Consider the following 18418-nt stretch of genomic DNA (forward strand, 5'->3'; position numbering starts at 1 on the left):
GACACAAAGCACAAGAGCAGATACAACTTCAGATAAGAACGGCCCCAGGACCTGGCTCAGTTTCTTTTTAAACCGCTTTTCCATTGCTGATTTAAAACAGAAATCAGAAAGCTGGACCATGTATGAAAATGGAACATTTTAGATTTTACTTAAAGAGAATCGACTTTTCTCTGAAAGTCACCAAAGGTCTGCTTCTCCACCCACCAGAATTAATGCTCCAAGCCAACTGCACTTCTTGCTGCAGCAGAGAAAGGGAAATCAAACCAGAAGCAGAGTATCAGCTAACCAGGAGACCAACCACGGCGAAGTCGCCACTCTTCGAAACATACCTGTGTGTCGTAATCAGGCCGAAGATTAAGTTCTTCACAGCATTCCCTGGATATCCTTAAAAATATATATTCTTTTGTTTTTTCTTCAATAGTAGCTTCATAAACCTTCTCTTTGGTTCCCTGGGTCTGTACTAACTTCTCTTTAGGGACTGGTAATAAATAAACAGCATTGACTTTGGTCATCACCAGCCGTCCAGCCAAAGTATCTTCAGAAAGTGTTTCAGTAAGCTTAAAGCGACCAAAAAGTTGTCCATTCTGAGCATACTTTGCACCTCCAGAAACTCCAGTGAGCATGAAGCTTGCTAGGATCTGCAACTGCACTTTAAGATTGAACCTAAATCAGAAGTAGAAAAATGAATTTAAATTTTTTACATTCAAACATTTTTACATTGAAAACATTAAAACTAAATAAAAGAATAAAACAAAAATAAACAGAAAAAATAAAACTTAATTATCCATTATACTTTGCTGAGCTACAAATTACATACTATCTTTCTGTCTTTAATCCAAGCTGGAAGCAGCAAAACTTTAAGTGAATGAATAAACTCTGAATGTTTACAAAAATGCATGCTTAGTTGTATTGAAGAATACACACGTTTTTAAGTCTGAGCATTTAAAATGAAGTTAAGAATGATTTTTTTTAATGAAATGTCACGTACTATTTAATGTGAAAGCCTGTTTGAATACACCAGTAAGACAATCAAGACTTTAAAATCGCCCAAGCCAGAATGAAATGTATGTGTTGAAACTTCAACAGACTTTGATTAAGCTGATGCTTTCTAAGTAGTTCTTACCAAAAGAGTCTAACCATAAAATTTCATTTCCAGTACTGTTAATGAATAACATCCAGAGTACATTTCTGCTCACAGCTACACCGAGGCAGATCTCATGCCCAAATCACAGCAGGAGGAGCTCAGGGCTATCTTATCCCCCATTCCCACTCCATGCACACAGGTGAGCATGAACGAGAACAAGTGTGTGCAAGACGCACCCAGAGGCAAGATTAACCCACCGGCAAGAAAGACGAAGGGAAAGAAAGATTTAAATTAACGAACAGCTCTTCTCCTTTGCCATTCTGAAATGATGCTGTTTGAGAGAAGACAAAGTGGTAACAATAGAACATTTTATTTTTCTTAATAAGGTTTAAAAACTTCCAAGAAAAAATTTACTTGTTTTATAATCTATACACCCATTTGTGGAAAGGCTACTTTTTAGTGGTGGTATGGAACTGTTTCCTGTTCAGGTCTTCTTTTGGATACATGATGTCCAGAATGTCTTATAAATTCTTAAAGAAAAAGAAAGAAATATCCTTTTCCAAAACATTATACATTTCACTATACAAAAACATCTGTATTGTTTATAATATCAGGAAATCAATTCTAATTAAAATATATTACAATTCTGAATTTCCATTTATATACTTTACAGTTAGAAAATTGTAGAGAAGTATTTAAACAGCAATAAAAAAATATTTGAGAAAAATAAAACAGCTATTTATGCACATAAGTCATAGTATTTATAAGCTCCATTATAAGTTATTTAAAAATACACTTACAATATACTCAAAGCTACAAAAATACATTAAAATGTTTTATTATAAATATACATTTAATATTTAGTAACATGGCTTTCTTGAGGATCAGATGAATTCTAGGAGTACTTGCTGAATGTGTATATCATAAACACGTAACACATGGAATTGCTGAAAGCCATATTCTATTTCTCACATTCTCTATGCACCATTCCACTAGATCCAAACTAGAAAAGTAGGATATAATTTAAAGAAATAGATTGGATGTTATCTAGATACATTTGATTCTTTAAAGACTGGAATATGCACTAAAGATTCATATAAAAACAAGTCATAAAATGAAAGTGAAACAAAAATGTACCACCCTGCCCAGTTTACGTATAATCTCTGTTCACCTTCCTTAAAAAGAAAAATGAAAAAAAAAACCCAGAACACAAGCTTTCTAAAAGAATAGGAACCCTTAGGTTATTCATGTTTTTTCATATAAAGTTAAATTTTTACTTTGCTTTTATCATCCTTATAACTGAGATGTGTGATCATTAGAACTTTCTCAGAGAAGAGATTCCTTACAGCCCATTCTTCACTCACAAATGACCTCTATGTTGCCAAAGTTGATGAACAGATTTCTGACTTTGTTTTTCATGATTGCTACTTTGCAACCACTTTCCATTTCTTTTAAACTCCTTCTCCCACTGGCTTCTGTCCAGTCGCACTCTCCAGAGTTCCCTTCCTGCCCTTCTGCCTGATCCTCGATCTCCCAACTAGGCACCACCCACCCTGCCCTCTTCTTATGTTGGCTGAGGTCACCTCTCACCAACCAAGGTCATCCTCTCCAAGATGTCTCAGCTCAGGGCTGTAAACCCAACTGCCAAATACACACCCTGGATTACGTGCTCTGCAAACTCGGTGCAAACAGAAGAGACTGTACCCAACCTCTCCGCACGCTCCCATACACCAACCCTCCCGGGTGTTACACAGCCCAGATAAGGGCACTATTTACCTAGCTGCTGCTGCAAAGTTGCTTCAGTCGTGTCCAACTACGCACGACCCCACAGACGGCAGCCCACCAGGCTCCCCTGTCCCTGGGATTCTCCAGGCAAGAACACTGGAGTGGGTTGCCATTTCCTTCTCCAGTGCATGAAAGTGAAAAGTGAAAGTGAAGTCGCTCAGTCGTGTCCGACTCCTAGTGACCCCATGGACTGCAGCCCACCAGGCTCCTCAGTCCACGGGATTCTCCAGGCAAGAGCACTGGAGTGGGGTGCCACTGCCCTCTCCGTTTACCTAGAGGTCCCAGTCAAAACTCGTCTTTGACTCTGTCTCTATCACCAACCTTCATTCCCTACCACATAATCACCAGGCCCTGTTATTTCCTCTTCTTCCTAATCATCTGCATCTCAGCATTTCTAACCTGGATGACTGTAACAAACTCCTTCCATAACTCTAGCTTCAAATCTGTTCTCTAAACCACCACTGGAGAATCTCTGTAAAATGCAAGTCTGATACACAGCTCTGCGGGTAAAGTTTAAACAGCTTTCTATCTCACCAGCCCCACTCCACCACATAGCACCCTCCATTAAAATTATGATGACCTACTTGCAGTTTCCCCCAAAACTCTATGCTCTAATTCTCATATCCTGCTTCTTCAAACTAAGTACCTTTGTCCTATTTTGCCACCTGACAATTCTGCTTTTCAAAATTCAGCTTAAACGCCAGCTAGTCCAGAAAGCAGACTTGAGAGGCCATTCAAGCTCTGGGGGGGGGAAAGGAAACATAACTTGTTTGCATTAGAATCAGCAAAGACCAGCCTAGAACCTGACACTTTGAATACTCAGTAATTTTATTCACTGAATTAACTGTACATGTTTATAATAATCTGACTTTTTCCAAGGCACCATATTCCCATTTCAACTACTTTATATTATTCCATAACAAATTCTTACAACCCTATGATATTTTCTCAACTAACTTGGGTAATATTTGAAGTCTTACTGTTACACCTGTTTTACAATCTGCCATCCCAAAACACTTGGTCACAACTTAGGCATGAAAAATTAATCTCACAGTTTTAAAGCAGTAAGAGAATTCTTTTATGACACTCAACTGTGCCCTGCAACAAAACTCTTAAGGCAGAGGGACTGGAAAATAGAAGCACTAAGCTTCTCCCACAAAAGAGTCACTGTTATGTTCAAGAAGCAAACATCAGAGACCTTCTCGAAGTAACAGTTACCAATATTTAATTTTTCTCAAAGGTTAATAGGCTGAAACTAAAAAGACAATAGTAAGTTTTAAGTATTTTAAATAATATGCATTTTTGAGATTTAATAACTCAAATACCTAGAGTATAAAATACATCCCAATTGGCAAAGATATTTCCATTGTTACACGCCACACTTTGAAATCAACTTTAAAGCTTACAGACTTTCTAACATTTTTGGAAGTGGCAGAAGAGTGGCCCATGGAAGCAAATTAACCCAGAATATTCACTGGAAGGACTGATGGTGAAGCTGAAGTTCCAATACTTTGGCCACCTGATAAGAGCTGACTCATGAGAAAAGACCCTAAGGCGGGAAAGACTGAAGGCAAAAGGAGAAGGGGGTGACAGAGGATGAGATGAATGGATGGGATCACTGACTCACTGGACATGAGTGTAAGCAAACTCCAGGAGACAGTGAAGGACAGGGAAGCCTGGTGTGCTGGGGCAGCAAAGAGTCAGACACAACTTAGCAACTAAACAAGAAGATAAATGATATATGGTTCCATCAGTGTTAAAAATAGTTAAACCTCTTGAAAAAGTCACTCAGTCGTGTCTGACTCTTTGCGACCCCATGGACTATACAGTCCAGGGAATTCTCCAGGTCAGAATACTGGAGTGTATAGCTGTTCCCTTCTCCAAGGGATCTTCCCAACTCAGGGACTGAATCCAGGTCTCCCGCATTTCAGGCGGATTATTTACTGTCTAAACCAGCAGAGAAGCCCTCTTGAGTGTAACTTTAAAAAAACTTCAAAGCTATAGTCAATTTCCTTTTGTGCAATTTGCTGACTAAATAAATGACAACAAAAGTCAACCAAGGTCATATGTCAAAAAGCACCTGGGTCTCCTGAGGCCAAGCTAGGCTGAACCAGCAGAGGCCCGAGCCACTGCAACGCAATGCCCCAACAAGCAACCATGCAGCAGGCCTGTTCTGCCAGCTCTCAGCTGGCAGCCTGACCCAGCAGGCCATGACACACTCGGATGCTCATGCACACAGCAGCTTCAGCCAAGGCCAATTTCTTTTGAAAATGTTTATCTTAGGATGAAACTGGTTTCACTTCAAGGTGGAATCACTATTGAATGCAGAGCAATATGTAGCTGCGGACAAGAGACGTTGAAAAAAAAATCTCGAAAGAACTCGGAAGCATATTTTAAAACTTAAATGAAATGCAGCGTTATTCTTATCAACTCCAAACATCTCACACTAAAACTCAACATAGAAAGAAGTCTTAATATCTGGACTTCCTTGAAAAAAATCTCTTAAAAAAATTTAAAAAATATATATATATATACCTATCAAATTCAGCCTCAAGTCAAAACACATTTGCTAATCTTGAGAGGCTTCATCCAATCTATTTTCAGAAGGGGGTTCTAAGGCAACCATGTAAAAGCATAGGCAAAGCTCATCTTATTGCACTTCATGGTCCTTTGCAGGTATTGCTTTGGTTTAGTTTTTTTATTTTTTAACAAATTGAACGTCTACAGCACCCCTAAGTCAAGCAAGGCTATAGGCACCATTTTTTCCAGCAACTGCTTATAACGTGTCTCTGTGTAACATTTTGCTAGCTGTCACAGTATTTCAAGCTTTTCCACTATAGCTACATATGTGGTGGTGATCTTTGATGTTACTACTTTAATTGTCTTGGGATGCCACGAAATGCACCCATTCAAGACAACCAACAGTCAACAAATGCGTGTTCCGACCACTCCACACCTGGCCATTCCCCCATCTCTCTTGCTCTCCTCAGGCCCCCTACTCCCTGACACACAACAATAATGAAATTAGGCCAATTAATAACCCTATAATCAGCCTCAAGCAAAAGGAAGAGTCACATCTCTCACTTTAAATCAAAAGCTAGAAATGATTCATAAGCTTAATGAAGAAAGCCTGTTGAAGCTAAGACAGGCCAAAAGTTAGGCCTTTTGCACCAGTTAGCCAAAGCTGTGAAAGTGGAGGAAAAGTTCTTGAAGGAAATTAGAAATTGTATTTCAGTGAACACACGAATGGTAAGGATGAAAAACAGCTTTATTGCTGATATGTAGAAAATTTTAGTTGTTTGGATACGTGATACCAGCCACAACCCTCCCTTCAACCAAAGCCTCAACCAGAATAAGCCCTGACAATTCTATACAGGCTGAGAGAGGGAGTCCCATGGACAGCAAGGAGATCTAGCCAGTCCATCCTAAAGGAAATGAGTCCTGAATATTCATTGGAAGGACTGATGCTGAAGCTGAATCTCCAATACTCTGGCCACCTGATGTGAAGAGCTGACTCATTTGAAAAGACCCTGATGCTGGGAAAGATTGCAGGCAGGAAGAGAAGGGGACGACAGAGGATGAGGTGGTTGGATGGCATCACCGACTCAATGGACATGAGTTTGAGTAAACTCCAGGAGTTGGTGATGGACAGGGAGGCCTGGCGTGCTGCAGTCCGTGGGGTCGCAAAGAGTTGGGCACGACTGAGTAACTGAACTGAACTGAATTGAGAGAGGGAGGAAGCCACAGAAGAAAAACTGGAAGCTAGCAGACTTTGGTTCATGAGGTTTAAGAAAGAAACCATCTCAATAATGTAAAAGTACAAGGTGAAGCAGCAAATGCTGATATGAAGGCTGTAACAAGTCACCCAGAAGATGGAGCACCCAGAAGATGGAGCTCAGATAATTAATGAAGGTGGCTGCGCTAACCAGCAGACTCTCAGTGTAGATGAAACAGCCTTCTATCAGAAGACGACTCTACCTGGCACTTTAGAGTCAGAGAGAAGTCAATGCCTGGCTTCAAAGAGCAGGCTGAATCTCATGATGGCTAAAGCATTTGATGGCTTTAAGCTGAAGCCAATGTTCACTTATCATCCCAAAAACCCTAAGGCCTTAAGAATTATGCTAAATCTGCTCCATCTATGCTCTATAAATGGGACAGCAGAGCCTGGATGATGGCACATCTGCTTATAATACAGTTTACTACCTATTTTAAGCCCACTGTTGAGATCTGCTCAGCAAACAGGATTCCTTTCAAAATACTACTGCTCACTGACAATGCACCTGGTCACCCAAGAGGTCTGATGGAGATGAACACCACGACTAATGCTGATCCATTCTGCCAACACAGATCCATTCTAAAGCTCATGGATCAAGGAGTAATTGACTTCCAAGTCTCATTATTTAAGAAATACATTTTGGGAGGTTAAGGCTACCATAGACAGTGATTCCTCTGACAGATCTCAGCAAAATAAACTGGAAACCTCCTGTCAAGGTTCTGTCAACCTTCCGCCATCCTGGATGCCATTAAGACATGCATGATTCATGGGCAGAGGTCAAAATATCAAAATTAACTATAGTCTTGTTGGAATGGTGCCTTGGAGGGGTTCAAGACTTCAGTGGAAGAGGAGCTGCAGGTGCAGAAGTGACAGCAAGGACGGCACGTGACGGGACTGCTGCAACCGTGCCAAAGCTTTACCAGCTGGGAGCTGCTTTCTACGCACGAGCAAAGAAAGTGGTTTAAGATGGAATCTACACCTGGTGAAGAGGCTGTGAAGACTGTCAAAATGACAACAGAGGATTCAGAACATGAGATAAACTCAGTTGATAAAGCAGTGGCAGGGTCTGGGAGGACTAACTCCAATTTTAAAAGTTCTAACTGTGGATAAAATGCTGTCAAGAAGCACTGCATGCTCCAGAGAAATTGCTCATGAAAGGAAGAGTTGATCGATGCAGCAAACTTCATTGCTGCCTGTTAAGAAACTGCCGCAGTCACCCCGACCTTCAGCAACCGCCACCCTGATCAGTCAGTAGCCACCAACACGTGACGCAAGACCCCCCAGCGGCAAAAAGATGACGACCTGCCAGACAATGGTCAGCATTTTTTAGCAATAAAGGATTTTTACTTAGGATATGTATATTTTTTCAGACATAATGCTCTTTCAGTTAACAGCCTACAGGATAGTGTAGGCTCAGCACACTAACTCATGTGCACTGGGAACCAATGAACTCACGTGACTTGCGCTACTGTGATAGACCCTTTACTGCGGAGGCCTGGAACTGAACCTGCACCATCTCTGAGGTGCGCCTACAGCCCAACCCTTGTAATTAAAATGTAAGAGACCGCTGTGAGTTCCCTCAATACGACTCTCATGATTACTTTTCAAAATATGTGGTCTCTTTCAGTTTTTGTACATTTTTCAAAAAATAATCTTTGAGTGCTTGCTCTATCCCTGAGAGGAAGCTCCTGAAGAGCAAGGACCATGTATAGACTCATACTCCCAGAACATGCAGAGTCACGTGGAGCGGAAAGCGGCACTGAACACGAGACGCCACAGCCAGCACAGTGCCTGCCCGGACGGCGAGCACAGTGCTTGCCTGGACAGGCTCATGCACCAGTGCTGAAGAACAGCTACTGAGTAACAGCCAGTTCACTACCTGACTTCACTAAGGCACCCCTCCTTAGTTTAAATATGAACAATACCATCCAAAGGGGAGATTTTTAAAAAGAAAGAAAGAAAAGTGTTTCTAAAGTAACTTACTTGCTGACTTCCTTATACTGGGCTATCTCCTCAATATAAAGAAGGTCATGCAACCGTGACTGATAGTTGGTCTTGGTCAATGATTTGTCTAAAACGGACTGGGTAAACAGCTGGTCAGCAGAGAGAGGAATTTGGTATCTGATAAGAAGGCTCTTCTCCAAATCAGTAGTTTCATTAGGTTCAAAGTCTACAACAGTCTTAGAAGAAGAATCCCAACGTTTAGCTGTAGTTACTAGCTGTTGTTTGGCATGCATCAGGTACTCAAGATCTAAATGGAAACAAAAAACACATTTATAAAGGAACACAACATTAAAATTCTCAAGTAATACATTATGCATTTTGGTATGAGAATTTTGTATGCTAGAGCTAAAGTTCTAAAAAATGAAACAGTACAAAACCCCATTTGACAGAGTATTTTTCCCGCATCAGAAATCTTTTTTTTTTTTGGCCTAGATTAACAAAATAACATAAACAGGAATACATGTAAAAAATATTCTTCTCTACCTCAGGCTAGGACACACCAGAAATAGTTATTAACATTTTAAAAATACAGAGCAGAATTTAGAATTTAACTCTTCAATCAGAAATCTGATCTGCAGAAAGAAAGTATGGTAAATCTTTCATAAGACAAATCTTTATTAGGTGATAATGACTTTTCTCCTCCTGCCAGCAATACCTGCCCCATTAGAGAAAAAGATCAGAAAACTGTGAGAGGTTGGATCTTGTGTGGTAAAGCACAGTGAAACGCTCTGAAAATCAACCGACAACAAACGGAAACCTTCTGTGTCTTTTTCCCACATTAAACTGCACGTTAAAGCATGGTACAATGTACTATTCAAATGCCATTTCAGATAAATCCAGTTTAGCCTCAGTTAAACTGCATGGTGAGTAGGGCACAATGTCAAAATGAACGGCTGTTCGAGGCTGCCAGCTCTAGGGAGAATGCGGCACAGGGCAAAATGCGTCGCAACGTGAACTTGGAGCCTGACAGGCTCCCTGTGTGTGTGTGTCTCAGCCTTCTGCTGGGTGGAAAACAGACACCTTCAGGGTGAAACCTGACCAGTTTTTATATAATATACTTGGAAAGATGGTCTTGCAACTTACTAAAATTCAGGAAGAAATAATAACAAGTTTAAACAGAGGTTAGTCTCCAAAGTACAAAGTTAACATGTGCTATCTATGAAATGACAGCAGACTGTATAATTGTCCTGTCTTGCTTAGTGAGAGCTGTTACTATATTAAAATGCTATATATAAATTATAAACATGTAAGAATAATCATCCTCCAAGAGAAATTTCTCAATATTAGAAAATAGTTCATCCTAATTATCTTTAAAGATTGAAATGGAAAAGTCTTAATTTCTAGTCTTTGTTCCTTGAAAAGGAACCAAGTTTTCTTACTCACCAAACGGCTATATCAACACTACTGTAACCATCAAGATACAAAGATGGTTTTCTCATTGAAATTTTGCATTTTAAAAACACTCTGGAAGAGACAGTGATGGTCGGTTTTTGCGATAGCCTCAAAAGCAGAAGTTTCATAAAATAAGCATTTTCATCCTAAATCACACTAGTATTGGGCCTTTCCTACTCATTCATTAGAGCACAGCTATAAAAGATATTTAAATTATACAAATGCCAACATTCCTAAAACAAGACTATACCATGGCACTAAAGATCAGATACTATTAACAAAATAGCAAGAATGTACTTACTTTTCTTTCTTAATTCAAAAGTCAAAAGGAGAAATACAAATGGTACAGTGACAACCCAAATAACCAGCCCTTAAAAAAAAAGAAAAACTAAACTCTGCGTAGTACTGAACAATTTAATATATAATAAAAGGATGTGTATTCTTTGGGCATAGGGAAATTATACTTCTTAAATTTATTTTAAATAAGGAATGGATTCACACTATGCCTACATCAGTATTATATTCCCATTCTTTAGAAAGTCACTAGTTACTCTTCCCATGTAAGTAACTGGGATAAAAACAAAACTAAAATGGCACAACTTTCCTCTAAAAAAAACTTTTTGTGTTGCCTATTTAATATATAAAACAAATTATACAGAAAACCATTCCGCCCTGGGCTAAAAGTATTCAGGCATTTTGGCAAAAGTGCCGTGAGCAATAGTATTTGTTTTTCTCACTTTATCTACTTAGTGCCATGATTTTATGAAATTTTTAGAATGAGTATCTTCAGCAGGAAGCACAAGAATTTCAAAACAAATCCAAAACAATGGTAACTTTTATTCCCTCTTTTTACGAACTGTAAATACAATACAGAAGAGAGGAGAGCTAGGGGAGCAGAAAGAATAATCCTGAGAAAATCCTTGCGTGCCGGCATTAGAGAAAGTCTACAGACTATGGCTCTCAGCCATTAGCTCAGGTATCCAGCGAGAGCCGGGCCAGCGACTACCGAGGAATCTCCTGCGAGAACCGCTTGTTTCCCTAGTCATGTTGGTCTTGACACAAAATTCTGCCTCCAGTCCTCTCAGCAGTAAAAAGCTTCTTTAAATTAAACTTGTTTAATTTCCATTTAACAACCTTTAAAGGTCATTAGGTCCTAAAAGCTCCTCTTCAAACAGAGGAGGAAGCTGAGGCTCCCCCAGGGATGCTGGACACCACCACTCTTGGGGCTTGTTTCATCCCATGTGCACACACATGCACACCTGGCCACGTCTAACCCAGATGTGTGCACCACCCAGGGCGGCCTGAACCAGTTCATTCTCGATAATTAAGTACTTTTCTTCAATCTAGATCGGGCTTAAAAAAAAAAAAAAAGAAAGAAATTCTGGGAAGATGAAACGTGAACAGGTTAGAATCAGTATTTATAAAATCACTTAGGAAGAGTTTAATGCTGCCTTAGTAACCAACTTCTATAATAATAACTGAAATCCTGACAAATTATAAACCTATGGAACTTGTTACCCTGAGATATGATGGGTAGAAGCTACACAAGTATTTTAAGAGACATTCATAAGAAAAACTTAAAGATAGTTAGAACATACCTAATTTCCTGAAGATAACGTAAGGGAAGAACTGCTACTATCAAAAATAGAACTCAAGGCTGGAGTCAACCAGCAGGACACAAGACTTGCTACCCAACTTCCCTCACCCCTCTGATTACTGTGAACAGCAAATGCTCTCATTTCAGCCGTATAGTTACTATTCTAATAAAGTATCCAAAGGGTTGGTCCGTTTTCTCTTGAAGTATGTAGGAGAGCAGACTTGCAAAATTATCAAAATTAACAAAACCTGGACAGTGGGTAAGATAAGAAGTGAGGAGGAAAAACTCCAGTGTTCTTTGCACTCAGCACAAGGGGTGAAGAGGTATGCCATAAATGCATGGGAAACGTGGGGTCTATTAAAAACAGGGATATTCATCTAGTTCTTAAAGAGAATGAGATGAAACGATTCCTAATTCCAGAACTGGACACAACATTCTTCCTTAGAAAACATTTGGGTCTGTGGCTTTAATAAAACAAAATCCCAAAGGAAACCCACACTAGGATTTCAGCTATCCTTTTCAACATCATTCCTTTCACTAAGACAGCTATACAGAGGTAAGATGAACATCTTAATGAGGCTAATGAAAAGCTAAAAGAGTGGAGTAATAGCACACTTTTCACATGCTTCTACTCAGTTATATTTAGTATTCATTGACAATTGAATTATTTTAAAATCTATTTTCTATTAATTTTCCTATAATTTAAAAATTTAAAATCTATTTTTAATTATTTTTAATAGTTTAAAATTTAAAAATCTATTTTCTATTAAATTTCCTATAATTTTCTATTATATATTTATATATGTATAATTATGTGTGTGTGTGTGTGTATAAACATGTCCTTAATTTACCAACAGCTTTGACAGCTGGAGATAAGTTTTAAGACATACTAACTTTTAATGCTAATGTTAACATATTGCTAGCCTGAAAGTAATGAATAATACCAAGTTTTCAAATTTAAATGTAAGAATTAATTTCCAACACATAGCTTCCAGATATTCAAAGCAGAATTCCAAATCAATTTTGTCAAGCAAAAATCTTCCATTACTCAAAGTCGAGGTATGAAGTGTATAAAACTGCCTGTGTTCTAAGTAAGGGGAAAAGTCATTAACTTTCTTTTTCTGTAAATGTCCTTTTCCACAAATTTGTGAGAAGCACATCTTTACCCACCCCCCCCACCCCCCCGCCAAATTTTTAAAATTCATATGGGGCTTCCCTGGTAGCTCAGCAGTAAAGAATCCACCTGCAATGCAGAAGATGTGGGTTCAATCCCTGAGTCAGGAAGATCCCCTGGAGAAGGAAATGGCCACCCACTCCAGTATTCATGTCTGGGAAATCCCCTGGACAGAGGAGCCTGGGGGGCTACAGTCCACAGGATCTCAAAGAGTTGGACACGACTTAGTGACTAAACCACCACCAAATCCAACCAAGAGCCAAAGAAATGTAGACTAACGTGCCCTTCCCTCAGCAGCTGGATCTTGGCATAAAGTGTAAGTTGAGGCAGTAACAGACAATTTACACAGTGATTCAGCATCTCCACGGGTGCCTACATGTTGAAACCAGGACCTCTTCCCAAGAGTACGAAGCAGACCCTAGTCAAGGCGCCTTGGTCTCCTCTATACTAGTGAAATCAACTTATGAAAGCTACTATTTAAGACTTTTCATTCAGATGTAATGTACTAATATGAACAAAGTTAACTGGACCATCAGTAGAACATGGAAATAGACACTGTAGGTGTATTCACAATTACTATTAAAATTATATTCTACCGAAATTAATACTGAAAGGTTTTACTGTGCTGAATAAAATCAACCAATGAAGTTGGCAGACCAAAAAGAGACCTGATCACCTACTCATACCAGTCTGGGGAACCTCAAAGCAAGCTTTGCCTGATGACTGTATAAAGTGACCAGGGTATAACGCAAACATTCTAATTCCATCACACAGTAAATGAGTCAAAGAACTTGGGATCTTTTTCCCTCCTATTCCCTCCCTATCCATGGAATATTTAGGGGCCAATACATATCTTTTAATGTTGTTATAGTGCCTTTTAATACATAGTATCAGGGGGAAAAAGTCTAAATATTACCTTCTGTAGAAGCTGCATCAATCATTACTCTTTGCATGAGTACTGGTTCCAATCCAAAGTCGAAAACTATGGTTTGGCGAAAAGTTCCAAATATTTCTGTGTTAAATGCTATCCCGACTTTATACACGTAATGATCTAATCCATTTGGGGCCATCTTCCCTCCTATCCATTCTTGACAGTTTTCTGGGACTTCTTGTGATACCTGGGTAGTACTATCTCCGGCAGATATTGCAATGATACTAAAATGAGGACGATGAGCATCATAAAGCAATGCTACACGACACAGCATTCTTGCAGGCTACAAGGAAGTTAAAATAATTCATTGAGTACAAGGGGTTGAAAATCCAGTTGTAATTGGGCTCTTCAATGAAAATATTTCTATAAGGGACTTTTACTTTCCCATGCTTCTAAGATACTATATTAAAAATACAAATTGTACTCATAAGCCATTTAAGAAAAAAAAAATCAAAACGGTTAAAAAAATCATTTGTTAAAATGATATATTTATGATGTCAATTATATCTCAATAAGGTTGCCATTTCCAAAAATGATATATTCACACTACGTTTCTAGCCTCCCTGCTTTCTGCGATACATTCATCTTTCACTGTGGCAAACGCTTTCACCTTGTACCACCATCACCTCCAATTTTCCATCCCTTGGCCTCAAGTAAAAAATCTTCACAGGAGAGCAGTTACTTCTGAAAGCACTCGATTGGGTTCATGGCTGAAGCCAAATGTTCCCAGATTTTTCATCCCAAGATGCAGATGGTACAGTGGAGGAAACATTACAAAAAAGTACACAAAACTTTTCCACTGCACATATTAACAGAAATTGTTTACTTTGCTTCATTCTTAAACTTTAAACATCATAATGCAAGATAGGAAGCACTGCAGAAAATGCCTCAAATAAAAAATCTGTTATCACAGAATTTGTGATTTCACAAAATCAAAAATAAAAACAAGTTGTTTCAATAGTTTAGAACTGCCAGATTAAAGAATTCAACTTTTAAATAGTTAACTATAAGCCATGAACCCCATCCTATGTTTCAAGTTTGGAAGACATGTCAAATATGTCAAATATATCTTCACCAAATAAATAAATAAATAAGCAAGTATCTCAGTACTTACAAAGATTTTATCCCCAAAATCTCAAAATATATATATATATATAAAACCTTGATGACCAAAATACAGAAATACACTTTATTATAATATAGAACCTACATAATTTTCAATGCTCTTTCAATATACAGATTTAAAGGTCCAATAAAACTCTAAGAAAATGGAAAGCAATTCACATTGTTTAATTATCACAAAACTCATACCTTACAGGTGAGAGCGAAGGTCCAGGTCTGGTGGGACTTTTTGGTGTTGACGGTGACGGACAGACCGGGGTCATGCTCCACCTTCACTCCTTCCACACACTCACTGAGCTGAAAACAGAGAGCAGGTCCCGTTACGCTCTCGTTCCTAAGAACACAGACGCTTTGGCATGGTAAATAAATGTCAACGGTAAAGATGCTGATGGAACTGTTTACAAAGCAAGGTACTGCACACATTAATTCTCAGTTATTTTTATAAGTACACAATACGATAGAGCTGAACTAAGAGACATAAAGAAACGAACAGCAGCAGCAACAAAGTGGCAGCAAAAGCTCCCTGAGTGAAGACAAGCTAGCGCAGTTCCTGCAAGTCTCCAGACAAATGGCTTAGTTCTGCTCTTTATTGTAGTAAATGGGTCTACTTTTGTTACCAAAACACTTTATCAAGAATCAAGTGTTTCATAGAGGATAGGGATAGAAACCAAGACAGCATGAAATAAAGTCAAAATTCAAACAAGGTCACTGTTTAAAACAAACAAACAAAAAAAAATGCAGTTTATTTTCCTCACCACTTTCTCAGGAGATAATGAATTCATCCACTTTTCTATCAAGGTTTCCATGTAACTGCCTGAGAGCTGTTTATTCTCATTTTGCTGTTTCAATTTTATCAACCGTGAAGCGTATCTTTTTTGCCATTCTGCTAGCTCTTCCTGGGAATGTGCTGAAGTGCACTGCGCGCCATACCTACAGATTCCTCGCTCTAAAAATCTAAGTAGAACAGGAGAGACTGTTTATCATATACTTTGTTGGACCATTTAAAAGATAAACTTCCAGCATCTGCCCTCCGCCTCTTCAATAACAAAAACAAAACTTCATCTCCTGAGAGGGTTTGTCTATCACAGAGGAGGAAGAAGAGGTTAGAGAACATTCACAACAGTCAATGAAGCAGCAGCCCCTCTCCCCCCACCCACCGTGCACTGACCTCTTTCTCTGGAATAAGGGGCGAGAAAGCAGAACATATCCACCACCAGCCCCACCCACAAAAATGGGCACTGAAGGCAGTTCCCTTCGTGACAGAACAGCTCTCTTAGACAGTTCCTGCTAGAGCAGTCTCTCTAAAGCATCACTGACATCAAGAGGGTTAGTCTGTCAAGCGCAGGTCTGCCCTACTTCCCAAACTAAAAGCATCTACAGAAAATTTTCCACATCCTAGGGATTTTGTTCTGGAACAAAATATAATATGTCACTGAATTAACATTTCAAAACTTCTACGTTTCACCTTCAAATGTAATCCCTTCCCTCTTCTCTACGTTACTGTTACCTATATTTCACTGAAAATACTGGACTACATTAAATTGCTTTAAGTTTTAAATAAATTAAGAATAAAAGTTTTATATAAGAATCTTATTTCCATAGATTAAGTTCTTCAATGGGTAAATTCACAAATGTTCATTTTAAAGGATAGATATTTAATGATTTCTCAACATTTATGACTCAGAAAATTCACCTGACAATTCGATGGTCAAAACAGATAAAAATTCAAGACTGATCAGTAACTTTAAGTCTTAAATACTCTATGAAATAAGAGATCCAGCCAGTTTTTAAACAATTGAAACATTACAAAATTAATGAAAGATCTTCTGAGAGGAAAAAAAATGAAAATCAAGTTATAAATAGCAAATGTGTTAAAAAGGATGCTATGTTTTACATAATTTTCCAATTGGGAAAATATGGACAATATGAAATACAAAATGAACCATCAAGTGGCTCATCCTACTTGAAAAGATAAGTGTGTTTAAAGCTTTTTTTTTGATGATATACAAAGTATTTGAACTTAAACTATGCTATTAAGTTCTCATATGCGTCATATAAGACATTTAAAATCATGCATTTTTTTTCTCTTTAGTATGTCTTAATGAGCCAAATATTGTTTTCCTATTGCTGTAAATTATTTCCCTAAACATGGAAGGCTTGACTCTCTATTTGGACTACAAAGTCCCCTACACGTGCTTCGCATCAGATTGCGTCCTACCTCTCTACCACTGGAATCTTCAAATTTCCTCTCAGCTTCTTTATTTTTTACTATAAAATCAAAACTACATATCGAATTTCCTTCATTATCAAAAGCAATCTAGAGTAATTACAACTTGTATCTAAAAAACCACTTAGTTCTTATAAAAAGAACCTTCTGATGTGACTTTAACAATTCTTTCTCCCTTAACATATAATCACTAAATTTTGAAAGGTTAGCTCTTCAAATATAAACTACTCATAAATTCTATATAAGATTATGTGAAGGTAATAGATTTTCTTTTCTCTTAGAAAAGTTATCAAAATAATTCAACATGTATCTGTTTTATGCTCTATTTCAGTTTATATAAGGTAACTCCAGTTTAAATCATAATTTAGGTTAGGTAAATTTCACATAAACAAGAGACCAGTAATTAAATCATATTATTCCAACTGGTATGACAAAAGTCTTAACAATTTCCATTTAGATCATTGTTCTTTATAAGTAAAAGAAGGATCATCAATATGGTTTTGATTTTTTTAATTTAATGATAATAACCATTATGGCTTCTGTTTCAAACTGAAAATAAACCATTTTACTCAATCATTATACTTCTTCCTTCACTTCCTTTATCTTCTTTAAATTTGAATTATTTTCAAAAAGTGAAGGAAAATTAACTATCCTTTGGAATAAAGATATGTCATTGGTTTAAAAAAAAAAATCACGTTACCTTTTACACAAAGTATATTCCTCGCTGCTTGTGATTCCCCTAGGTGGTGGGCGGAAATGCCAACCATTACAAGATCCTAGAGAGTAATCAGGATATAGTCTTATCATTTGAGGCTTGCTGATAATTCTGATATTTAATGTGTAAGAAATACTATTAACGCTCCATACACATCATCTCAGATGATGTAAAATGAACATGACATGCCTGTCTCTACCAAAAAAAGTAATTCACCAATCAAATGAATTATATCAGTTAGCCACATGAACCTGAGAAATCCCTGAAGGAGCAGCTACACAACCGCTGTACCAAGGCAACGACCCTCACTCCATCCCAGCAACTGGTGGACATACTCCCAGGTGCAGTCTCTCCCCTGACACCTAAAGGGCGAGGTGCTGGCATGCTTGCACGTCTTAGGTATGAGTTACATCTCTATTAGGAACTCCTTCCAGAAAAAGAAAATTATGGTCTCCTGGGAAGAGGAAATTTTGTAAAACAAATTCCAGTCCTGTATATGGAATAAGTTCCACATAACCATCCATGTTCCTTAGGGGGTGTCTGACACATGTCGTTGCATAAAGTAATCCTTTTTTAACAGTTAAAGTTCATAAAGGTGAATTCTGAGACAGG

At 38.2% G+C, this 18418-nt stretch overlaps 1 protein-coding gene across 1 annotated transcript in view; it reads right to left on the minus strand.

The window, feature by feature from the left end:
* The window catches only part of HELZ (helicase with zinc finger), a 141727-nt gene that overhangs the window by 76160 nt on the left and 47149 nt on the right, over positions 1-18418 (minus strand). Inside the window, exons 7-12 of the mRNA XM_068976731.1 lie at positions 17792-17867; positions 15620-15818; positions 15054-15161; positions 13728-14025; positions 8628-8895; positions 330-663 (exon numbers count right to left, since the gene is read on the minus strand). Coding sequence (XP_068832832.1) covers positions 330-663; positions 8628-8895; positions 13728-14025; positions 15054-15161; positions 15620-15818; positions 17792-17867 — 1283 coding nt within the window. The remainder of the gene's footprint in view (positions 1-329; positions 664-8627; positions 8896-13727; positions 14026-15053; positions 15162-15619; positions 15819-17791; positions 17868-18418) is intronic.

This window comes from Capricornis sumatraensis, chromosome 8 (assembly GCF_032405125.1).
Source record: "Capricornis sumatraensis isolate serow.1 chromosome 8, serow.2, whole genome shotgun sequence".
NCBI classification, from domain to species: domain Eukaryota; kingdom Metazoa; phylum Chordata; class Mammalia; order Artiodactyla; family Bovidae; genus Capricornis; species Capricornis sumatraensis.